This window comes from Ictalurus punctatus, chromosome 3 (genome assembly GCF_001660625.3).
Source record: "Ictalurus punctatus breed USDA103 chromosome 3, Coco_2.0, whole genome shotgun sequence".
NCBI classification, from domain to species: Eukaryota; Metazoa; Chordata; class Actinopteri; order Siluriformes; family Ictaluridae; genus Ictalurus; species Ictalurus punctatus.
The window spans coordinates 17,649,555-17,672,857 of NC_030418.2; the positions used below are offsets into that span (position 1 = coordinate 17,649,555).

General features: G+C 36.7%; 1 protein-coding gene across 1 annotated transcript; it reads right to left on the minus strand.

Moving 5' to 3' along the window:
• Nucleotides 1-73: 73 nt before the first annotated feature.
• On the minus strand, nucleotides 74-23,121 carry si:ch211-250c4.3 (uncharacterized protein LOC100535981 homolog). Its single transcript, XM_017464730.3, has 8 exons — nucleotides 22,718-23,121; nucleotides 16,460-17,253; nucleotides 9,152-9,313; nucleotides 6,153-6,321; nucleotides 5,247-5,374; nucleotides 4,424-4,542; nucleotides 2,769-2,872; nucleotides 74-2,556 (listed from the first exon to the last, which is right to left on the minus strand). The coding sequence occupies exons 1-7, from the start codon at nucleotides 22,797-22,799 to the stop codon at nucleotides 2,779-2,781; spliced, it is 1,548 nt and encodes a 515-aa protein (XP_017320219.1). The 5' UTR covers nucleotides 22,800-23,121; the 3' UTR covers nucleotides 74-2,556; nucleotides 2,769-2,778.
• Between the last annotated feature and the right edge of the window lie 182 nt (nucleotides 23,122-23,303).

Here is a 23,303-nt window from a genome sequence, read left to right on the forward strand (position 1 = left end):
TTCAGCCCTGAGCAAGCTGAAGCAGTTCCTGAAGCTGAGTAAATGAACGATATTTGTGAAACATAAATAGTACTTGTTTTAGTTTAAGTTTATTAAAACATTGTTGCATGACAGACAAGTGTATGAATTAAGATGTGTTGTACATTCAAGAGAACACCTAGCCTAAACTTTTAAAACTATAATAAAAAAAGGAATATACAACTGAATATACAGTATACTCAGCAAAAAAAGAAACATTGTCTCACATTCAACTGCTTTTATTTCCAGCAAATTTCTTAACATGTATAAATATTTGTATTAACATAAATATATTGAACAAGTGAGACATAAACTATACAAGTTTAACAGACCTTTGATGTACAGAAATGGAATAATGAGTCCCTGATCAAAGTCGGGGTCGATATCAAAAGTAACAGTCAGTATCTGGTGTGTTCACCAGCTGCTTTAAGTACAGCTCATCCTCATTGACTGCACCGGATTTGTCAGTTCTTGCTTTGAGATGTTACTCCACTCTTCCACCAAGGCATTTGCAAGTTCTCGATCACATCTTGGGGGACACATGATTACATTTCATTTTCCACTACAAGGGTGATCAGCTGTCCTTCCTGTCCCCGTGCAGCACTGTCTTAGGCGTCTTACATTACAGACACTGCAGTTTATTGCAGTCCTCATGCCTCCCTACAGCAGGCCTATGGCATGTTCATGCAGGTGAGCAGGAACCCTTTGCATCTTCCATCTGATGTTTTTCTGGAGTCAGTAGAAAGGTCTCTTTAGTTTCCTAAGTTATTGTAACTGTGACCTTAATTGCCTACTGCATGTAAACTGTTAGTGTCTTAAGGACTGTTCCACAGGTGCTTGTGCAATAATTGTTTATGGTTCATTGAACAAGCATGAAAAACTTTGTTTAAACCCTTTCCAATAAAGATCTATAAAGCTTATTTAGATTTTACAAAATTATCTTTAAAATACAGTCTCCTGAGAAAAAGGGATGTTTTTTTGCTGAACATATATCATACAATTTGATACAATTCAAACAAGCATAAATATCACATTATTATAGGATCAAATATCAATGCATTTAATTTATATAATTTAAGCATACTTGACAAAAAGTACAACTGATATACTTTGGTATAACTCAGTGGTTGTTTAAATTTCCCCTTGTTTTGTAAGGAAAAGTAACAGTAACGAGGAGGTAGAAATGGAATGGATGACCTGTGTCCTGCAGAATCCCATCGAATTCATTTTAAATTCAAACTGAATCTTAGACAAAGGAATGAATGATATTTGTGAAACATAAATAGGACTACTACTTGTTTAGAAATATCACAATTTTATTTATTAAAAATAATTTGGAATAGGAATGCAATATGCATACTGAAATATTCCATCCATTTTGGTATAGTACAATATACAGTATGAGAGCTCTCAACAAAATTCTTTTCAATACATCAAGAGTCATACTTTTTTTTTTTCCATAGAAGCCATCTGACAAATTCAGTATGTAAACTTGTAAATACAATATTGCAAGTAAACAATATACAGTAAACCATCTAGTGTTTAATGCTTTTTCACCAAACCAAAATACACACTGCAAGACATATTCAAATAATACTTACATTTCTTCCTTTATTAACTCTATGTTTGACATAGTAGGCTATGATGCTACTGTTGTGTACTGACTTGGCTTTGCACTGGGAATAGAAACACTTTAGCCAGTTTGTCTTGCTCACTGCATGCTGTCCTGTAAATGTAATATATTTACATAACATAGCAGTTACGTTTTTGGACACAGTTACTGGCAGACTGGTTATGATGTAATACTTATATGTATTATCTGTAGCTATATTATCATGAACAGTGTGTAACACCTGGCAGTCAGGTGGACCACAGGCAATTTTTAAGGCAATTTTCTTCTAAATATAGACTGCTTAACAGTATCTCATATGTTTTGCTTCTTGTTACTGTTGGGGAATCTTTTAGATATATTACAGAAATGGTCAGAACAGACTGAGTCTGATTGAAATGGCCCAAGTAAAAGCAGCCAATAGTAAAGTTTTTTTTTTAACATAGTATATTGTTGAAGTAAACATTCAAATATTCCTGTTTTTTTTTTAATTTTATTTATGTGAATATATTGACATTTATGCTGTTCTGACAAAAATGTCTTATTTGTTATGCTACTTTCTGGTAACACCTCTTGTGCATGGCATTGTATACACTATACAAATGGCCAACACTTTTTTTTTAAACATTCATATATAGCATCTAACATACAAAGTGAAAAGGAACCCATTGTATTTGTAGGTCCACTGTGCACTCATATCAACATAAAGAATTTTCTGTTAAATGTTGTGGGTATGAGCTACGAGGGTCACCTCAATTTTCTATCTGTACCCTTCCATCATCAATCACATATCACTTTCTCATCAACATCATCTTGTCCTCCCTTTCCTTGTCTTCCTTTGCCTAGGTTCTGTGGTTCTGTACAACTTCAGCATGTCCTCCTCTTCAGGGAAATGTTTTCTCATCATACGGCATCTGTTCAGTGTCCAGCTGGAAAACAGTAACAGAGGGCAAATCTGTGAATACATGAGGGCCTATCAGCTCTAGTTAAGCAATATTATTAAAAGATAGCACTGCAATGCGGCATGGCTAATGCCCAATGCTTGCACAACAGTTCACTGAACCTTTATGTTTAACAACTTAAAGTGGTGGTAAAGATTATAAACCAATATTTTATACTATTGCGAGTTTGTTTGACTGACCTGATCAATGCTAGTGGGGCCAATGATAGTCCAATTTTTGATGCCCGAGGACAATCATAGAGTTCCTGTCTCTTCTGGATAGTTCAATTTGCCCCAATTCAGGCCTGTAAACAAAACAGATGAAGATTATTAACATTATTAAATATGTTTTAAGTTTTAAGTCTGTATGCACAGGAATTATGACTGGTAATTTAAATTCTACATAGTTACACACTATTTGCTCAAGCACAGGTATTTTAATACTTTCTACATTTCTCATCTGTATATTTATGACTAAACATGTACATGGTTAAGCTATCCCCTTAACTATTTCCCACAGGAAATTAAACTCTTTCTTGGGATGAATGTGAAACTGGCACATCTATATCTCATCTATGGAGTGCAATGCTTGTACTCCTCCAAGCATACCTTGAACCTGACACTGCAGCCCCTAACTATTCATCTGAACCAATGCCAAAGCACGTGTGAGGAGGACTGCAGCTCACTTGCGCATGAGGTTGAGGGGGCAGAGAAATAGTTGTTCTTTCAATGAGCTGTATGACTCCCACCAGATTCCTTTTGCTAACAGACCCTTAAACAAAGCCAGGCCACTGTTCCTACATAGGGTCTAACACCTAGACAATTAATTTCAAATTTAAAAACATAATCCTTCACTAAAGATGAAAAAGGGGAAACTTTATGAGAAAATCTGCTAAGCAAGAATGTATCACTAGGTATAATTAGCACCCAAAGTATTAAATGACTGAGGGACATGACATGACCTGATGAATAACTCCCTATTCAAGTACAGAAGCCAGTACTAGTCACCAATTACTAGACGAGCACAGTGCCAAGGTATGAGAAAGGAATTAGTGTATAGTGTATAGATTAGGAAGCAGAGAAGGTTTACAGAGAATTCATTATTATTATGCAAGACTCTCAGCAACTTTTGTTTTTCATGTGTTAATTGCCATATCATTTTCCATTTCTCTGGAAATCAGTTAGTTTCATTTTCAAGTTTTGTTTTAAACACTAAAGAAGCCAGACTTGTATCCTGTGGTATAAAGCATACACATTGCTGCTCACAATAAAAAGTATAAAGGTTTTTTTCACTGTTTATTGTGCTAATTTATTTAGTTTTATTTTATTTGATGTCTTTATTTTTAATTATTATTTTTAATTGTCTTTCTATATTTTTTTAAGTAAACATATCGTCAAGGAATTTCCACTGTGAGTTTTTTCTTTAATAATATTATTTGTGTTAATATGAAATAACCCTGACCCTCACATTAACTTCAGGTCACACTATTGAAGTGTTTGTCGTAGAAGCTCAACGTGGGGAAGTAAAAGTAAAATTATACTATATTATAACAGGAGTTGACGGCTGATGGTCATTCTGCACCATAATAAAGGTGTAGTGAAAGCTGTGTATGATTTTCACCCAATCTATATCCTAATTTCCTTTCAAAGATGTATATATTCCATATTATCATCAGCCCCTGAAACTCACTTTGTCCTATTAGATGGTATCTTTCTGGGTTTCTATGGACAAATTTAACCTAGATTGAGTGGTTAAGATAAAATGATCATGATCAATTTGTTTTGTTACATTAATAACATCTGGTTATACTAAATATGAAGTGAATATGCCTGCAGATGTTTTGGGCGCCACATACCGGTATAACTGTGGACATGACCTCTTGAAGGAGCTGGATGACAGACCTAGTTTGCTTTGGTTCCTCAGCTTGCTCTTCTTCACCAACTCCTTCACCCTGCCCCATGCATAGTTCTCTGGCTGCACACAGCAAATGAAAAAAAAAAAATTAGATATTAGCTTACAAACATGGCTCATGGCAATGTAAAATTATTTTAACATTTGCTGAAGACTCCCATTTACAGAACTTTGCCTCTTCCTCTAATGTGCATTAAAGAGTCTGTACACGATTTCACGGAGATATTTTGTGATTGTTGCAGCCAAAAATGCTTGATTTTGCTGCGGCTTTTTAAAAAAAAATTACTGAGTGTTTTGTGTTTTTTTTTTTTTTTTTTTTTTTTTTTTTTTTTACAGAAAACTACTTGAATTGGCTAAATTTCAATTGCACAAAATTGTTTTGCACTGTCTTTCACAGTGATGTTTGTTGGTAAATGAGACCTTTTAGCTGTACACATGTTCAACACACATGAACCGAAGAGGGCTTTGTCTGAATGCACGTCGTGATGACGTCACATGACGTGTCTTGGCCCAAATCTTTATGTACTGCTAACATTTATTGAACTTCTCCAAAATCTACATATTTAGACATGGAGTCACTGTAAGCTTTACATGTACATTGGGAGTATATGCTTCTGCTTTTTGTTAGTTAATAGTATAATATGACAGCATGAGTCACACTGATAACACCCTCTCTTATGTGTACTATGCATGAGTGCACATGGTGACAAATCATTAGTGTGAGTCAGAGAGGAGTCTATTAAAGTTTATCTGTACTCATGACTCACCCGTCTATGGGGAGCAGAGAGTACCTCTGAGCTGTCACTCAGGTATCTGGCCTCCCCCTCTGTATAGCTCCTCCTGGTAAACCCTTTTCTCCACACAGGCAAGATCTGCTGGCAGCCTCCTTCACAATCTGTCCAGATATCAAACCAGATATGGATCCTTATTACAGGATACAGTTACACAGTCAGAAACAGTTATCGCAAAGAGGAAAGAACTGTTATGACAGATGGTCAAGAGAATCAGTGCTCCATTGGGATCTCTGGATTTGGTTTGGCACATGCACACAACCATACATGCACACACTCTGATTTCCTACTCAGAGATGGCGCATAGAATTCCAAAATCCCTGTTATAGAGTTAAATTACAGTTATAGAGATTCTTTCTATAACCAAAATGCCAGAAATTACCCTTTCAGTGAAGAAATAAGTAATAATCTAACATTCCCCCACCCCCGCACCTCAGGGAATGTCTGATGCTTAGAAAATAAGCAAGAAAAAACATTTGGGAATGACTCTCGTGTTGTTCTGGGCAGTATTACTTTCAAACTTTGACACACCCAAGGTGAACTTGAGGGGAATATGCACCAGGAGTCCCCTGTGGTTTGTGTGAAGTAAGAAACATATTACTCAGTTGTCACCTTAAAGTGAAGATATAGAAACATTCATTTACATATGAATTATGTGGTCAGTACTTTCTTAACACTTTACACATGTTATTGTCTCACAAGTGCTAATCAGCGTGGTTCCAGGAAATGTTTAACAAATATTGATGCTCATGAGAATGAAAACAAGTACTCCAAGAATCCTGGCATTATTGGAATTGCTGGTCTGTATTACCCAACAGTATCCTAAATTAATTTTCGATTTTTGTTAACAACCCAACTATCGGACTTTGGTGCTGTACTGACCGCTAAAGGCTGGCCTGAGGGGGATATGTGTGCCCTCAGGAATGGTGGTGAGGTCAGACAGTGTGCCACTGGATGCTGTTAGGCTGGTGTAGTCACTGCGTGAATGTCTCTTCAGCTCTGGAAAAGCCAAGCTGGACGCGCCACAGTGACAATGCTGTAGGAAGAAATCCTGAAACAAACAGGAATCGGTTGCTGTAGATGACCAAATTTTGTGGAAATTAGGAAATTCAATTTATTTATTAACAGTTTTAGCAGTCTTAAGACTGAGTTCTCAGTTTCTAATGCAATGATAAGATTCTGAAACAATTATTATATGATACTGAACTACAAGGGTCAGAGTACACATAAGGATAATTCAGCTTGTTATTGTTCACACCCATGGGTCAAGAAAAGCCCCTCAGCAGAACATACTTGGCTGCTGAGCCAAGTATGTTCACCATCTGTTTCATATTTATGTGAGTGAAGAATGATGTAAGCCATCACGCACTTGTGTTGTCTGCTGTAGTGTGTATTAACTACATAGGAAAACTTTGTCATAGGTACTCAAACATGAGTTGGTCATATTTCTACTTTAGTTTAGTATAAATGCTCAATAGCTCAAAATATAATTATTTGGGGTTGAGCATTATATTACAACATCTCATCAATGGTGCAATAAGAATCACACACACACACACACACACACACACACACACACACACACACACACACACACACAAAATAAGGCAGATAGGCAGCTGCATTCATGATTTGTAGAATTTCATGTCTGTAATACACATGAAAAGGTCATTGCCTTCATGTTTGAATCAAGAAATGGAGGCCAGCCATCTGTATTTGTATAAATGAGAACTTCATGTCTCAGGGATCAAAGGCATTTAAACACACTTTCCTGCATTCTCATGAAATGCGGAGTAGGAAAGTGACACGTCCACTACGGTATATTATCAACATACAGTATATAGTAAAGTTAAATCAGTGTCAAGTCCTGCTTTCACAGACTCTCTCTGCTTTCGAGATTGGTCATAGGTAATATATAATGAAATAGTAAGAGAGATGAGACCACGTAGGTGGTAACTGCTTATTGTCTGGGTTGTGAAGGATTATAATGACTACAAATGAAAGGCTGTCTTGAGGGTGCAGAGGAGGGTGGCTGGAAACAGCAGGGAGGAGACTGGCATGTCAGCTGGGTCCATTATTACAGAGACTGGGGCACGTTTCAGCAGAGTTCCCCTGTCTTTTGATATGTGTGATGGCGTGTTGTGGCCCCTTTGCCTTTTCATCCAACACACACACATAACAGGGGGGAATTGTTGTTTCAGAGTGAATGAACAAGCAGTGTGGTCCACATCTTTTGCCTACCATTGAAAGCATTGTTGTGTTTAAGAATATGATACCATTGGTGATTACCTTCTACCCATGTTTACTAAAGTTTCATACAACTGTCACAAAAGGGGCCAAAATGAAGCATTTATTTGGGCTACAGAACATGTACAAGATATAAGATTTCCATGAAAAGACAGTACTGTTGCAACATAGCCTTCCATGATGGGAGAAATGTACATAGCAGGGGAGTAAAAACATTTTAAAAATACATAAACATTTCAATAAGACCATTGCCAGAATGTGCTAATGAACCTCGGGAACTTGAAAATGAGAAGATTCTTGGTCTGAATTCAGAATGGCTACCTATGCCAATCCCTCGCCTCGCTCTCTTTCTTTGATGACTTTGAAGTGCGGCTCCCTGCTGAGCTCACTCACTGTGTCGCAAAAAGCTTTTCCGGACCCAGCACCCAACCTGACAGAGTCAGTTTGGAACAGGCTTTCTGGAAAAACCATGAACAAAACAGCTCTCACAGTGGCCAAAGTATTTAAAGGCCAGGCAGACATCTACACAATGTGCTGGCATGGGTTTTTAGTCATAGGGCAGATGTCTAAAGTGGGACAAAGGTGGGTGAAGGATGATCAAGGAAGCAGAATACATTCCATAAATACACTTCTACTAAGGAAGTAGTGGCCATTTTAATGTCCACAAGATGGTTTGTAACACTGGACTGGTGAAGCACATTTCACATGCTCAGTCACTGTTCTATTGCTGTCATTTCAGATGTGCAGAATAAAAATAAAATAGAGAAGACTGCAGTTCACATATAAGAATGTAATATAGCATGGTCTTTATTATTATCCCAGAAATTTGTAAAGTAACATAAAAAATTGGACATATTAAATCAAATATTCCTTTAAAGATGTGACTATGAGAAGATAACAATCCAACGTCTCCTGGTAAGAAGTGAAAAATCGAAGGCTTAGCTCAAAACTTTAAAGATACACTATATCTTATATGCAGTATCAATATATACAATTAAAATTTTATTTAATTTGTAATTTTTGAAGGACTAGTGGAAGGACTAACTGAACTAATATAGCAAACATGCTGTATTAAATTATTAGATAGCATCAGCATGATACATGAGACGGGGATGTCCTGAAATATGTGCACCATATGTGTATAAGGCTTAAACCTAGATGTTCTTTTTTATTAAATGTACTTTTATCTGACCAACAACCTGCTTCTAAGGCCCGTTTAGACCTGTTGGATTTATACTGAGGCAGCATGTTCAAACACTCTCTTATGGATGTAGATACTGTACATAAAACCTTATGTCACCTGGAGTTTACACCTATACAGATTAAAAATTTGAAAATTAAAATAAAAACAGAGTATTTTAGTTAACCTAAAGCAATATTTTTAAACCCCTAGTTAAGAATAGACCGAACAATATCAGAGTATTAGCTTTAGTTCAGATTTACTATTTCATTTGTTTTCTAGGTTTACTAAGACAAAACCTAATCACTATTGTAATTGCAGTGACACCTGTTTAGGACTGTTTTTTGCAACTTTTTAATGATCAAAAGCATGAAGGATTTTTGTCCACTATGGCCAAATGTGTCAAACGTGGCTAAAAAAGACATTGGAGGTATAATGAGAATATTGGATCTACCACTTTAGTTTTCTTCATCTTGCCGTCCTTCTGCAGTATACAGATCTGTTTCTGCAATTTGAGGTTGTGCTCCTGAAGCTGTCCGATTTTCTCGATGAGCTGGCAGATGTGTTCCAGGTAGCCCAGTCCTGAACCTAGTGGGTTGGACTGAGTCTGATTCACCTGACACACAGAATGAAAAACAATTTCTATGTTTAGAATTGATCACATTAGCATTGATGAGAAAAGACCTGCAACATAATGCATGAACTGTGTTGACTTGATGGCCATAAGATAACCCATAAGAAATTTAAGTTGCAGTTTAAAAAAGCATGAAGAACCAAGTAGGAAGTGACATGTTGGTGAGAATTTAAATACCAGTGCATGAGATAATTCCCATCCAGCATTTTACAAAGGTATTTTTATGATCACAATGGAATTTTATTTGGGCTTAACAGCTTTAGAAGCACATTTGATGCAGGTGTTTGGAATTAGCACTAGCACTATTAATGCCATGTGCACATTCACTTCTTCAAATCAATGTATAAGGGGGTTACACCATTGTTTTCTCTCTAGATTACATATTAACCCAGTGTTACATATTAACCCTGGACATAGTAGTCAATTTGTATAGATATCAAAGCTGCATTTTATGAAATTTGGCAGACATGTTTATCCAGATTTGTCACATTTATACAAATGAGCAGTTGAGGGTTAAGAGCCTTGCTCAAGGGCCCGGCATTGGCAGCTTGGCAGAACTTTAATTTGAACTTGTGACCTTCTGATCAGTAGTGCAATGTCTTAACCACTGAGCTACCACTGCCTCATTTAAACTTTAAGCCACTTCAAGCCACTTTAAACTTTAAATCCCATTTAAGATCATGAAAAGCATCTTTAAATGTCCTCAGCAGGGAGGCCTATGCAAATCACCTTTTTAATTTGGATTACATTCTTCACAAAAACATTAAAGATTAGCTGCATTTGCATATTGTACTGCATAGCTAGCTTCAGGGTTCCATAAAGTCTAAAATCTAATTCCTGTATTCATTTTTCTTCAATACACAACAGCACTAGTAATTGCACTTCAGAACTAGGCTTAAGGGTCTAATTGAACAGAAACTTTGGACCACAACTGTGGAGTGACGAACTGCACCACAACCACGATTTTCAAGAAAATGTCATGATTCTGCAGATATTATGCTTCTCCTTCTCAGGTCTTATTCATTGGGTTGATTGTGGGCAAGAAGACCACATTTGTTTGAGGTACAAAGCAATGATTGCCATTGTTTGTTTGTTGATTCACAGTTTGCATAAAAGCTGCAAACGTTCATGTTTTATGAAATATGAAAAGGAAATTTTGAACAAATATTTATACAATCATCCACATTCCACAAAGTGTCCCAACAAAAGCAGGATATGAGCTCAGGTCCAGGACTTTTTTTTCTCTCTAAAAAGCTTTTCCGTGCCACTAACATCCCCAAGCCCACCATCAGTGGAAGCACAGCAGCTAAACAATAGAAGACAAAATCATAACAGGGAGCAAAAATGCAAGGAGCTGACATCACTCATTTCCTTTGACGATGTGTGAGATTCTTAAGAGGTCACGGTTATACATTTATGACCATGAGCTATAGTCATTTATGAGCATTGCCTTTATATATCACATTATTATTATATACAGTATGTCAACATTCTTGTTATAAATTTTAACGCATACATAACTGTAAATTTAAATAATATTCAGTGTTGGCACACATTGCAACTCAAGGGTTCCTCATACAATCCTGAGCTCAGGTTGCTGTCTGTGCAGAATTTCTGTTCATGTTCTCCCTGTGTTCATGTGGACGTCCTCTGGGTTCTGCGGTTTCCTTCCACGTCCCAAAATATGCCCAGCTAGGTGACATTTCCCTTAGGTGTGAATGAGTGTGAGAATATGTGTGTGTGTGTGTGTGTGTGTGTGTGTGTGTGTGTGGTTTTTGTGTGTGTGTGTGTGTGTATGTATGTGTGTGTTTTTGTGTGTGTGTGTGTGTGTGTGTGTGTGTGCTTGGTGCCCTGTGATAGACTGACACCCAGTGTTCCCAGGACAGGCTTCAGATCCACCGTAACACTGACCAGGGTAAAGCAGTTGCTAAAAGTGAGTAAGTGAGTGTTTGCAATTCAAAATTAAGTATCAGAACAAGCAGAAAAGTGTGACTGTCAAATTATTTATTTATTGTCTGATTGATTCATTCATTTATTCATAGATACTGGGTTTAAGAATACTTGTCTGTGTATCAGACAACATTTCTGTCGAAAAGGTGAGACATTAGCTATGCTCTACTGATATTATTTAATCCAAAAAACCTACAAGGTGATATGAACATTCTCACATGCTGAGTAACGAGAACAATGAAAAGCCAGTCATTAAGTTTTTACTTTATTCAGTGACCTTTAAGGATGAGGTTTCCCAGATCTTATCCTTCTCAGGATCCAAAGTGTCCTGGGTAATGGGAAAGAGGAAGTGCTCTGGAAAGCCCCACACCCTTTACTTCCTCCCCCTTCAAATAATAAAGCAATGTATTACACAAATGGAACCTGAACAAACTCAGGGGTTTTGTTATTATATTGTGCTTAGTACCAATAACTTCTCAAAGTCAGTAGGTTGTAATTTTCTGAGTTCCAATCTATCTAAGTAATAACAGTAGTGTTTTAGTGCTTGGTTTATACTAATGCAGCATAATTTTTATAATTAGTGTTAAAAAGTCTGAATTAAAATGAAAACTATTCAAGAACGCTGGTAAAAATAAATAAATAAATAAATAAATAAATAAATAAATAAATAAATAAACCCAAAAACGTATTTTCCTCAGAGATTTTACAGCACACCACTCGTGCGCAAATACTTTCCTAATCATGACTCTATCAGAGTGGAATGACCAGCCAGATGTGGGGTGGGGTGAGAGATATGGAAAAAGGTGTGTCTTTTTAAGTAGAAACCAGAACAAACTAAGTCAAAACAACTGTCAGATTTAACATGCTTTGAAAGTTATGTATTGAGATAAACAAGCAATGTTTTTTTCTGATGTAAACAATTATTTTTGTACATGCTGACTAGTTTTTACTGATTACATAAATGTGTTCGAGTATTTATGATGTGAGACAAACATTTAGACTGATCTGGAGAGCTGCACAAGCAGCACAATGTGTATCATTCAGTGTATGTACACATCAGTATGAACCTTTTCCAAAACTGCGTCTCTAAATAAATAGAAAATCATGCTGATACATCCAGAATCCACCTTCAAAATGATATTCAGTCATTCAACAATCTGTCATCTCATTCTAGCTTTATTTATGGCAAGGTACAATCCTTTATATCAGGGATCATCAGTTCCAGTCCTGGAGTGCTGGAGTCCAGTATTCACTAAGCCTGGTAATCAACTGCAGAGTTGAATTATGTGTCTTTGAACAAGGAAATCACAAACTCTGCTGGATTGTGGCCTACAATACAATTGTGTACATTGGTCCACTGACGATTATAAATCAACTTTTTCAACTCCTGTACATTCTGTAGTATTTCAGTTTTGTGCAACGTGAATAAGCGGATAGTATTGTGGCATCCAGTGGCAGCTCATCCATAGAGACAAGCAGCTGTCCACCAAATATTAATCTTCATAAAGTCCTCATTCACAACTCCATACTAATTTACCTTCCACTGACATTACTACTCACCAATTATTATTTATTTATTTGTTTATTTATTTATTTATTTTCTATTTGACAGATATAGTATAAGCCAATGCTCCATTGATTTGCTGGCTGTTATGGTCAAAATTGGGACATAATGGTCAAAAATGGGAACTGCCACAAGAGCTAAATGATGTCGATTGGTTCAAGAATCATCCTGCTCCATCCTCGCTCTATGAACATTTTCAGCTACACGGCTGTTAATGACAGGGTTGCAAAGTTTGTGGTTTTTACTACCACATTGGGCTAGTTTAAAAATAATCCTCAGCCAAAATATCATGTTTTATAGCAAATAATGAGAATTAAATCTAATACATTACCATAAACAAAGGCAAGTATAAGTACGGACAGTGTGTCTACAAAACCAAAGTTTCTTTCACATCTTTTTTTTGGTTTATAAGATGAGTTATGTTGAAAATTTTGCTGAAATCTGACAATCCTGGTTAATGAACAAAGGTATGTCTAAAACCACTCAAAATTAACTGCTAGAGTGTATGCTGGATATGTTGTCAATTTTTAATGACCTTGAACAGGTTTACGCTAAGTTTTCACTAGATAGTAGCCTATAGCATAAATGAATTGTGATAGTCTCTAGACATCATTTTATTTGAGGCTATGTTATTATTGGTTGTCCTGTCACATCAAAATCTATGGTCAAAAACATTGCTGATGATATCTAACAGTAAAACATAGGATGTTATATACACAGTTTAGCTCTCCATACCTCATCCAACATTAGATGAAAGCCTTTCTCAAGTTCTTATGGAGGTGTGCTTCTGTTAATGCATTTATATGCTAGAGGATGAGAAATGTGCTTATTCCATGTTCTCCAAAATATGGGTGGGAAGAGCATGGTAATAATAAAAATCTTTCACCTCGTACAATACATACTATATACAATTTTTGTGTGTGCTATGACAAGATTAGAAATGCTTTGAATGTCACATGGATCCTCACATAGACAGAGCCACATACATAAAGTTGGTTTGGAAAACAAATCCCTTTTATAAATCCTGTTGCCTTAAAGGATCCAGTGCTTTGATATTGCCAGGTTGGATAGAAATACATGCAACATATCTCCTTTTCCTTATTAAAAGCTACAGCCATGTTCTACTCTCATAAGGAGGAAACAAATCAGATTAGCAGAAAGGTAGAGAGGAACCCTTTGAAGTTGCTGTGTTTGAAGCGGATGGGAAAAAATCTTAAAGCCCCGTTCCAATATCCCTTTCCTCAGGCCAAGAGCTCCGTTTAGTGGGCAGAGGAATTAGTTTATTAGGTGTGCTGACAGGTAAAGATGAAGCTAGAGTTGACTGCCCAGTCTACCTGTCGTCACTGTGCTCCTAAACTCTAGAAACACTGTTTAAATAACACAACTCACCAGCCCATAAAAGATTAACAAACTACCAAAAAGGGCTTCAGCTGGGTACATATTTGAGTAATTTGAGCTTTTTGACACCTGCTTGATGCATCCAGGTAGACTAGGGAAGAACAGGGCCCAGACAGCAGGAACATTTGACCATGCTGGTTTCATTCATCTCAGACATCTGCACAGTCACTCAGCACAGATGAAAAGGTGCTGGATGATGTGCGGCTCCATAAAAAGAAGAGAAAACTACACCACACACACAATCCATGACAGCAGTACTGTACTGTACAGAAGCAGAACACAACATACCCCATGCCATGGCTATGCTGGAGAACACTATGTGCTTAGATTCCCAAGACCTATTCCAAAGAATTACTAAACCATAGTGAAAACTGCTGTAATATCATCAGTTTTGCTCTAGAAAGGTGAAAATGTGATCAGATCAAATTTTTAATCACATATCTTTCATTAATCACTTTATGTTATTAAAGAGGCTACATGTGGCTCATTGACCCAAATGATCCATAAACCTTGTTCCAGCTATTTATAAGAGCAACTAAATGTCTTCCAAGTGAATGTGCGAGCCTATTTATTGGGAGAGATAGAGTGGCCTCTATCTTTAAAAATAAATAAATAAATAAAAAGAAATAAAAAGAAAGAAAGAAAAATGGCTATTTGGGAATTAAGTGAGCTTTGGTAAGTTTTCAATACACTATTTTTTGTGATCTTATCCAAGATCTACATATGGCCACCTACTCAGTTTATAGCAGCTTGTCTTGCTCAGTCGAACTGAAATACTATTACTGCCGTCTGTCACAGAGTAATTTGGAGCAGCAGACATTGGGGAGAAAACAACCAAACATTCTGTTCTTTAGTAAGGAGTGGCAGACATTCATTGTTTATTTGTTCTGACGTCCCTGAAGATTTCAGTCTGTGAAGCTTGACGTTTGGAACAACACATTTCAGTCAACCATGCAGTGCAGGTTTTGCCAGAATTATTTGCTCAATTCCTACTTTTGACAAGAGAGCAAATTCCAATCCCCTATTTCATTCTAATGTTTTATATATTAATAATGATAACACTACTGAAAAATACTTTCTGACCAGCTACCAGCTGCTAAAACACATATATATTGCTCCTATATATAGGATATATATAGGACACATTATCACATATATATCACATATATGTGATATATTGCACATATATATAGTCCTAGCTAGCTAGGACTTTGCTAAGGTATTTGATAATTCTGTTACCAAATTAACATAATGGTACTAATTCTGTCCACTTAATTATGTCTACATTTTAGTGATTTCGAACTAGTTGACAGTACTAAAGATCAATAAGACTCTCACATGTTTAATAGTTGCTTAGTTCTGGGGGTCATATATCAGGGGTAATTGTGAGCTGTGTACATTGCATTTACTTCAGGTGGGTGTAGTCTATTTAGGTCAACCAATCAGAACAAAGAAAGAGCAACCTACTAAAGTACTACTTTTATAGTTGTTAGTGAAGTCCATTGGTTAAACCTCTTGTGTCTGAGGCAGTGGCTACTTGAAAATAGTTTACTTAAACATGAAAGGAAGACATGTTCAACACATCAAACAGGTTGTAGCACAGCTGCCAGGTGCAGAATAGGTGGAGTTCAATACCAGACATCTACGTGAATGAGAACACTGTACTTCTATAGCCTTTATAAATGTGTTATAGAACTATTAAAATCAAGCTTTATACCTTGAAAGGTCTTGACAGTGATAACAAGTACCTGATTCTTACATATTTGCTTTATATTTGTTCAGAGATATTGCTTTATACATTTCTTGACTTATACACACTTTCACAAGCCAAGTATGAATTTGCTATTTACATATTTATATGTGACTTGATTCCCACCCTGAAACCCCAGACCAAATATGTAATCAACAGATGAAATTGCTGAAAGGTGCTTATCACTGACTATTAAATTAGAATAAGAATAATGAGCCATGTATCAGTATAATGATGCTTGCATACTACCTCTAAAGGTGTGAAAAATGCAACAGCTCTGAATGTTTGTGAAAAATAATTACTTTTACTGCCTAGTTGTTGTATTTTGCTTCTGAAAGCAATGTTCATTTTAACATCTTGTCACTGTGAAGCTGCATAGACAGTGGTGACATGTTTACATAAAACTGGACACAATCCCAAGTCTTTGAGGAAATACCAACCAAGTCTGGTAAACTGTTATAGTTACCTCACTAAGCCTGCAACACTCCTCCATGTATTCATCCAGACTGTCACTCGTTGTACTTTTCCTTAATGTCTGCTGTTGCAAATCCACTTCCATGTTCCCATCATATGTGTCAATGGCATGGATAATTGATCCTGTGTCCTCAGCAGCATCACCCTCTGTTATTGTATCGATTGTCTCTGCACATAAAGAGCCATCCTCATAGCTTTCTGAGGCTTTCACCAAGGTTCCATTCTCTAAGCTTTCTGAATCTCTTACAACCTCCAGTTGAACATTATCCATCTCATCCTCTGGTCTGTCTTGCAGTATTGTGAGATTGGTTTCTTGGGCATATGTACATGATGCTGGTTCAGTCTGAAAGGATTCTGTACTCTGTTCCAGTGAGAGGAGATGACTTCTGGCTTGTATGTGAGAGTTCGGATTGCTAGAGTCACATGAAGACTCTCTACTGTGAACAACAAAGCTCTGCTCTGAGCCCGTTGGAGTAGATGGTGAGTTCGCTCCACTAGGCATCTCTACCCCAGAGTCTTCCGATTCAAATTTGTACAAACCTGGCAACTGGGAACTGGAAAAAATTGCAGATAAATAGTCTTTCTTTGATTCCACCATGTTTGGTTCAGGTGCTGCACTGTTCACAGAGATTGCTTCTTCAGCCTGGAGTGGTGTAGGGATTTCCTGCTCAGACATGGACATGTTTGACACAGAGTCCTCCGTATTTAACAGTTTCTCATGGAAGTTTTTGAAGAGCTTCATCTTCGTCAGCACAACCTCACTTTCTAAAGCCATGTCCCCTTTGCCTGCAAAAAGGGGGGGAAATGTTTTTACTCATTTCACTCAATATATCATGTTAGGTACTAATACAACAAAAACAGAGGGCCATGTTCCAGTTTTGCATAGTTAAGGAAGGAAGGAAAAAGAGGAATTTGTGACCGCCCAACTTTTGAGTAAATTATTAAACAAACGGTAGAAACTTCTAAATCATATATCCAGAACATTGGAATGGTGTTGTATTTGCCATTTATGCGAATACAAAGGGTTTGTTTTTTCAAGATAAGTAGGCACTTAGTGGCAAGAGCAGAATAGGTATTTGAAAAATTATTTTTTCTCCTTTAGGAAGACTCTTGATATGTCACTACAGACTTAAGCTCAGCATTCAAATTATATAATGTATGAGGGCATGTATTCAAAAAATATGTGCACAGTGCTGAAAGCTTATCTTTTATACTATAAAGCATTCTTTAGCATCAGAGATCCAAAAAAAAAAGCCGCAGGATGCAGTGAGCCAATAGTTATGTCTGTCTCCTTCACTGAACTGAGCTGTTTGATCTTGTGGGTTGGATCTTGACATTACAGGGTTCAGTCATATGTGACTTCTCCTGTTTCTAACCTTCAGCAATCTGATACTTTTCAGGTGTCTGTCAAGTATTCCTTTTCAGAATTTTAAAGACATGTTACCTGGGTTCTAGGGCCTGCTAAATAATAAGCTCCCTTCCCCAAACAACTAAGCATTTTAACAGCAGACTCAGAAATTATCTATCTGGAAACTGTAATTAGACCGCTGCCTCTGATCCTTTAAGCAATGGCTGTAGGTTTAACCTCTCAAAAGACAACAAGTATAATGTGTTTTCATTTGTCGTTACATTTAAATTATTTATTGAACTCTTAGTCAAATATATTTAGTTTTCAGTTTTTCAGTTAGAAAATAATCAGTCATTTAACATCCCTGAGAAAATGTGTTTTTCAATTCAGATGGGTAGATGTTTTCAGATTGGATAGCGGCTCTGCACAAACAATGATACCATTTCAGTTATTCAAGGTCATAAAAACTTTGCTCCATGGTCCAGGTTTTTTCCCCAATCCAAAACAATGGCTGTGTTTTGCCAGCTTTTTCTCATGAACTCTCCTGACAGGACCCCTCAGGCTATCAATACATGCACCATAGCATAAATCTGGATGGTATGTGTATCTGACCTGTTTTTTTTTTTATGTTTTATTTTTTTAGCAATGTTCCATTAATTTGAAGCTGTAATTCAACATTAGTTGTTTTTTTTTTTTGTTTTTTTGTTTTTTTTTTACACAGCATACATTAATCAGTATTAGATAACCCTGGAAGAACAATAAAGTGCACTTTATACCATAGCTGTCTCTTAAGTGGTGTTCTCAAAAAATCTTTTTGGCATGGTGGTTTTAGCCACAGGATGTGTAAACTGGCTCTCAATGAAAAACACTAAATATAGTATATACTGTACTACATATTCCAATGCCTGGTATAGCAGGGAATACATTGAAGTTGCTATCTCTCCCAGTGCAATGTGTTAAGTTGATAATCTAACTATACAAGCAGAACAAATATTCAAACATGCATTAATTGGATTCTTGGTGGCAAAGGCCCAGAACAAAATCAGCTAATTTGATTTAAATGGTCAATCAGAAAAGTTTGCTTATCCAGGTCCTCATGCAGTGAATGCCAGCAAGAAAAAAGAACTGCTGATGGCGGGATATTTTTGGTGCCACTCTGTAGGAGAAAGCAATCTGCATCTCAATCCCCCTTGGTTTTCAATTAACATCCCCAAGACCTGGCTGCTGGTATAGAGAGATCAAACAAGCCCTCATCCAGACCCTGGCAGGCTGGAATGTGACTAATGCCGAGGTCCTACGTGCACCAGAGTATGAATGCATTAAAAATACAAACAAGTAAAAATAAAAAATAAAAAGCAGGTTAATACCATTGTTGGAAGAGAATGTGATGGACATTTTTCTGGTCTCTTATCGCCCAGGAGTTTTTTTTTTTTTTTCAAGTAAATTATTTCAAAAGCACCTGAATCCATGAACTCCATGGAAACTGTGCGTCCATCCTCTACACACCAAAACATTTTGCTTTTGATATACAGCTTTGACCTTGTTTTCTTGCCCAGCTATTTTCCAATTGTAAAGCATTATTTTAGTCATGTCCCACCTGGAGTGGCTGTTTGGCTTTAGGGTACTCAATTTTTCCCATCCGTACTACTGGAAAATACCTCACATTTTTAAGCCGATAAAAAAAAGTCAGGGCTCACTCAAGAGATATGGAGTTATGAAGACTTTTGCTTTGATTTTTCAACTTCAGCGATGATTAGGAATGCGGAGCCACTGATAAGAAACAGAAGGACACTAGATATCTTTAAACAATGTTTAGTAGCTTTTCTTTGTGGACATTTTGTGAGACTTCACAATTCAAAACATATGTTGCCAATTATTAAAAATGGTCATGCTCATTCTCTTGTCCAAAAATTCAAGAATTATTGCTTAGCCATTTAAGAACTGGGGGAATCCTTCAGTCAAGGTAATGTTATGGACATAATTACCCTAGCTAATCTGACTCACTTATATTGTGTTTTTGCACTTCTGAAATTACAGCTTCTTAGTTGTAGAGGCATGAAATTACAGAGGGATGATGAGTACCTGAAGAGTCTTACACTCTGACTAATCTTCTTGCAACAAAGTACAAAACTTTCTGTCTGACTCTTCAGCATTGCCTTCTGTTTTCTTCTTGTATTGAAACAGATGTCACATCCTGAATCAAACAATGTAAAGCTCTTTATTACTGAGTTGTAACCCCAAGCATGTATTTCATCACACATTATTTGTGCAAAGTCTCTAATTTATTTAAATGATGTCATGTCAGAGACTCAGTGCCTTGGGTTGTTTAATGTCAAACAGGACATCTCCAGAAAAAAAAGGTAGCTGGAAAGAGTTTGTTTTCTCAATCAGCAAAAAGTCACATGGTCTGATGACTTAGGACTCTTTAGTGTTGAGTGCCTCAGTGATGAGTGTGATAAAAGCCTAGATATGTAGTCTTAAGTAAAAGTCTGTGGCCAAGTCAGATTTACCTGTCTCTGGGGTGACCACTGATAAGAGACCTTTCTGTACAGAGACCCAACATACTTAAACTGTTTTCGTCTAAGAAAAAAACATCGTATTGATCTTGGTTAATATCCACCAACTGCAATTATAAGTTACATCTTGAATACATCTAGGTGTGTTATAGTAGGATTATTGTCTAAGCCTGATATTTTCATGTGAGTAAAAATTTCTCTAAGCCTTGGGCTAGGCTGTCCCATGGCTTACATGCTGAGCCCCTGGGTGGAGAGGTCAGAGGCAGGCCAAGACAGGTCTGCTATTTTTATGGTTAAAAGAGCTTAAGAGAGTATCAGAAGCTGGCTAGCACTATGGGTGGTCAGACACAATGACCACAAGGTGCAATTGCTTTAAGCCAACATGTCCAATCTTGTACTTCTGAGTTATTTTCTGAAAGCATTAACGTTTTTATTTTTATATATGATTTTAATTTTACTTTTTGTTTACTACTGATTAATGGGTATGGTTGAATTATTGAACAATAAAATATTTTCTCTGTAAGTAAGTAAGAAATCATGATTAGATAAAATAAGAACAAGCTGAAATCTACCACTATAATCCCTCACAAAATTATACTCCTTGATCAGCCACAGAATAAAATAATTTTAATTTCCTTTAAAAATGATCAGTTTATTCAGCCAATTTCAATTAAACTTGCTGCCTCAGGCTAAAAGTCATTCTCAGCTCAGACTTTCTAGGTCATTGATAAACAGGCTGACAGAATTGCTGCTTTTCCTTGGCCTTGTGTAACTTTGCTTTGGACGACAAAGACCAGATGTCACGTTTCATGAGGTGCGAAATGCAGCTTCACACCTTCCCACCTCCCCCACTCTCTTTCTATAAGCTCAGCACTTCTTGCCTGTCTGTCTCTCAGTGCGATAATGGAGTATTTCCCCTCCATTCTCTGGCTGGGATGGGAGTCCTGAGAAGCTCTTCCAGACACATTATCATTGTGAGCTGGAAAGGCCCAGTCTTTCATTATCTGACGTTGTTACGATAAGAAATGAATGTGCAGAAGCCATAACTCCGGTATAGATTTCCTCAGATGCACATACATCCACAGATGTGTCTTAAGCACAACTTAACTCTCTCACTGCCCAGAAATACTGGCTTAATGGATCAGTACTAACAAGATTCAAAACTGTTAGAAACCATTAGCAAATACTCTAAAATGCCTTAAAATTGTGGGCGATAATTTAGTCTGCTGTCAACACCTGTCTTAATGAGTCACTTACATATATAACCTTGGTTTGATATGAGTCAGATATTTAGTGAAACAAAAAAGGTCATGGCAGTGTCGGTCATCTCACTAACATTCCCATGTGATGTCACGTTTGTAATCTTGGTTTTCCTAGGATTAAAATTCTTGTGCAAAAGAATTATTTTACATATAATTATTTTAGAACCACGATTATAATAATGTTCACCCAACTATTAATGTACTTGTGATAACGATGTACATCAATTACTAATGACCTGCTAGTACATGGGGAATTTATAGCACAAATACAATGCACAAGATTTCTCTTGATGATGAGAAATATGCAAACATCTTAGACTAAAGCATAACAACACAGCAAACTCTTAAGTTTAAACTTTCGTGGATTAAACTGAGGTAAAGCTTTCAGCTTTATATTTGTCACATGTTTTAAAATGCCATAAAAATGGCATCCAGCTATTCTGCATTTTCTAATTGCAAGAATAATTAAAGCATTTCATGAACTCTAAATTAACCCACAAGCATTCTACATTTATTAGTCTTTAACAAATTATAGTGGCAAGCACTCCATTTTATGCCACACATAAACATGTTCATTAGATCTACACTTGTAACAGATGGCAAAAAACAAAAAGCCTGCTAAATTAGATCTTGCTAATTAAAGCCAAGTGATTACTTTATGTGAAAAATCGCATTCCAGTATGCCATGTTTTATTGGTTAATATAAAGCCATAACAAAACAGACTATAAGGAATAAGGTATGAATGTTGACTTCTTTTTGATTTTTATTTACTGTAAGTTTAAAATTTCATTGTGTAGACACAAAATGTGAATAATTAGTATCACATAGATGCCTGAAGAATGTCCTGCAATTCTTAATATATTAATAACCAATTATATATTCATGTATTAATTCATAAATATAAATTCCCAATATCATGGAAATTAAAATAAAACCCTCATTTGTTAGATATAACTGAAATTGTACACACAGTTGGAAAAAAAATTATCAAAATAAAATCTGACACCTCAGCCATAAAAATTACTGCCTGTAGCCCCTAATCCATTGGTTGTTCATATCTGACAATTAGAGGTAACATGATCTCACATAAACAGGATGGCAAAGCAGGTAGTTAGAGTCTTACCTTTCCTCCAAGGTGTGAGGATGGTAAATGACTTATGCCAGCTAAACGCCATGCTCGATTTTCTTCTTTTCAAGCTCATCATGGAGGTCCAATAGAGTTGTTCCAACAGTTTTCACTGAGGGGAGTAAGGAAAACCTCCTTTCTGATGTATTTAGATGTTTAGATCATATCTTGTATTTAGATCATATTTTGAATTTGTCGGTGCTGATGTTCCATTTCCTTGACATTAAGGGTTAAATAGCCCACCAATATCCATTGCACCGTGAAAGCCTTTTTTTGGACAATGTTGCCAAAATACCTATCTGGATGCGAGTGTGTAAAAGCCTCTGTGTCCTTGCCTTTATGAGAGTGTGTGATATTGTGAGAAGAGTCTCTTCTGCACTTCAGTGAGGAGAATGTGAACGCCGGCCTCCAGCAGCACAACCACTCAGCAGCTGGGAGGAGGGGAGCCTGAGCACCAAGGGGAGGGAGAAGGAACGTGTAGGAGAACCCAGAAGGGAGATAGGGAGGGGTACTTTGAAATGTGCCAGTGGATAGGACATCTTTAGTTTATTTTCAGTGAAAATTAGAAAAGGAAGGTTTGTTT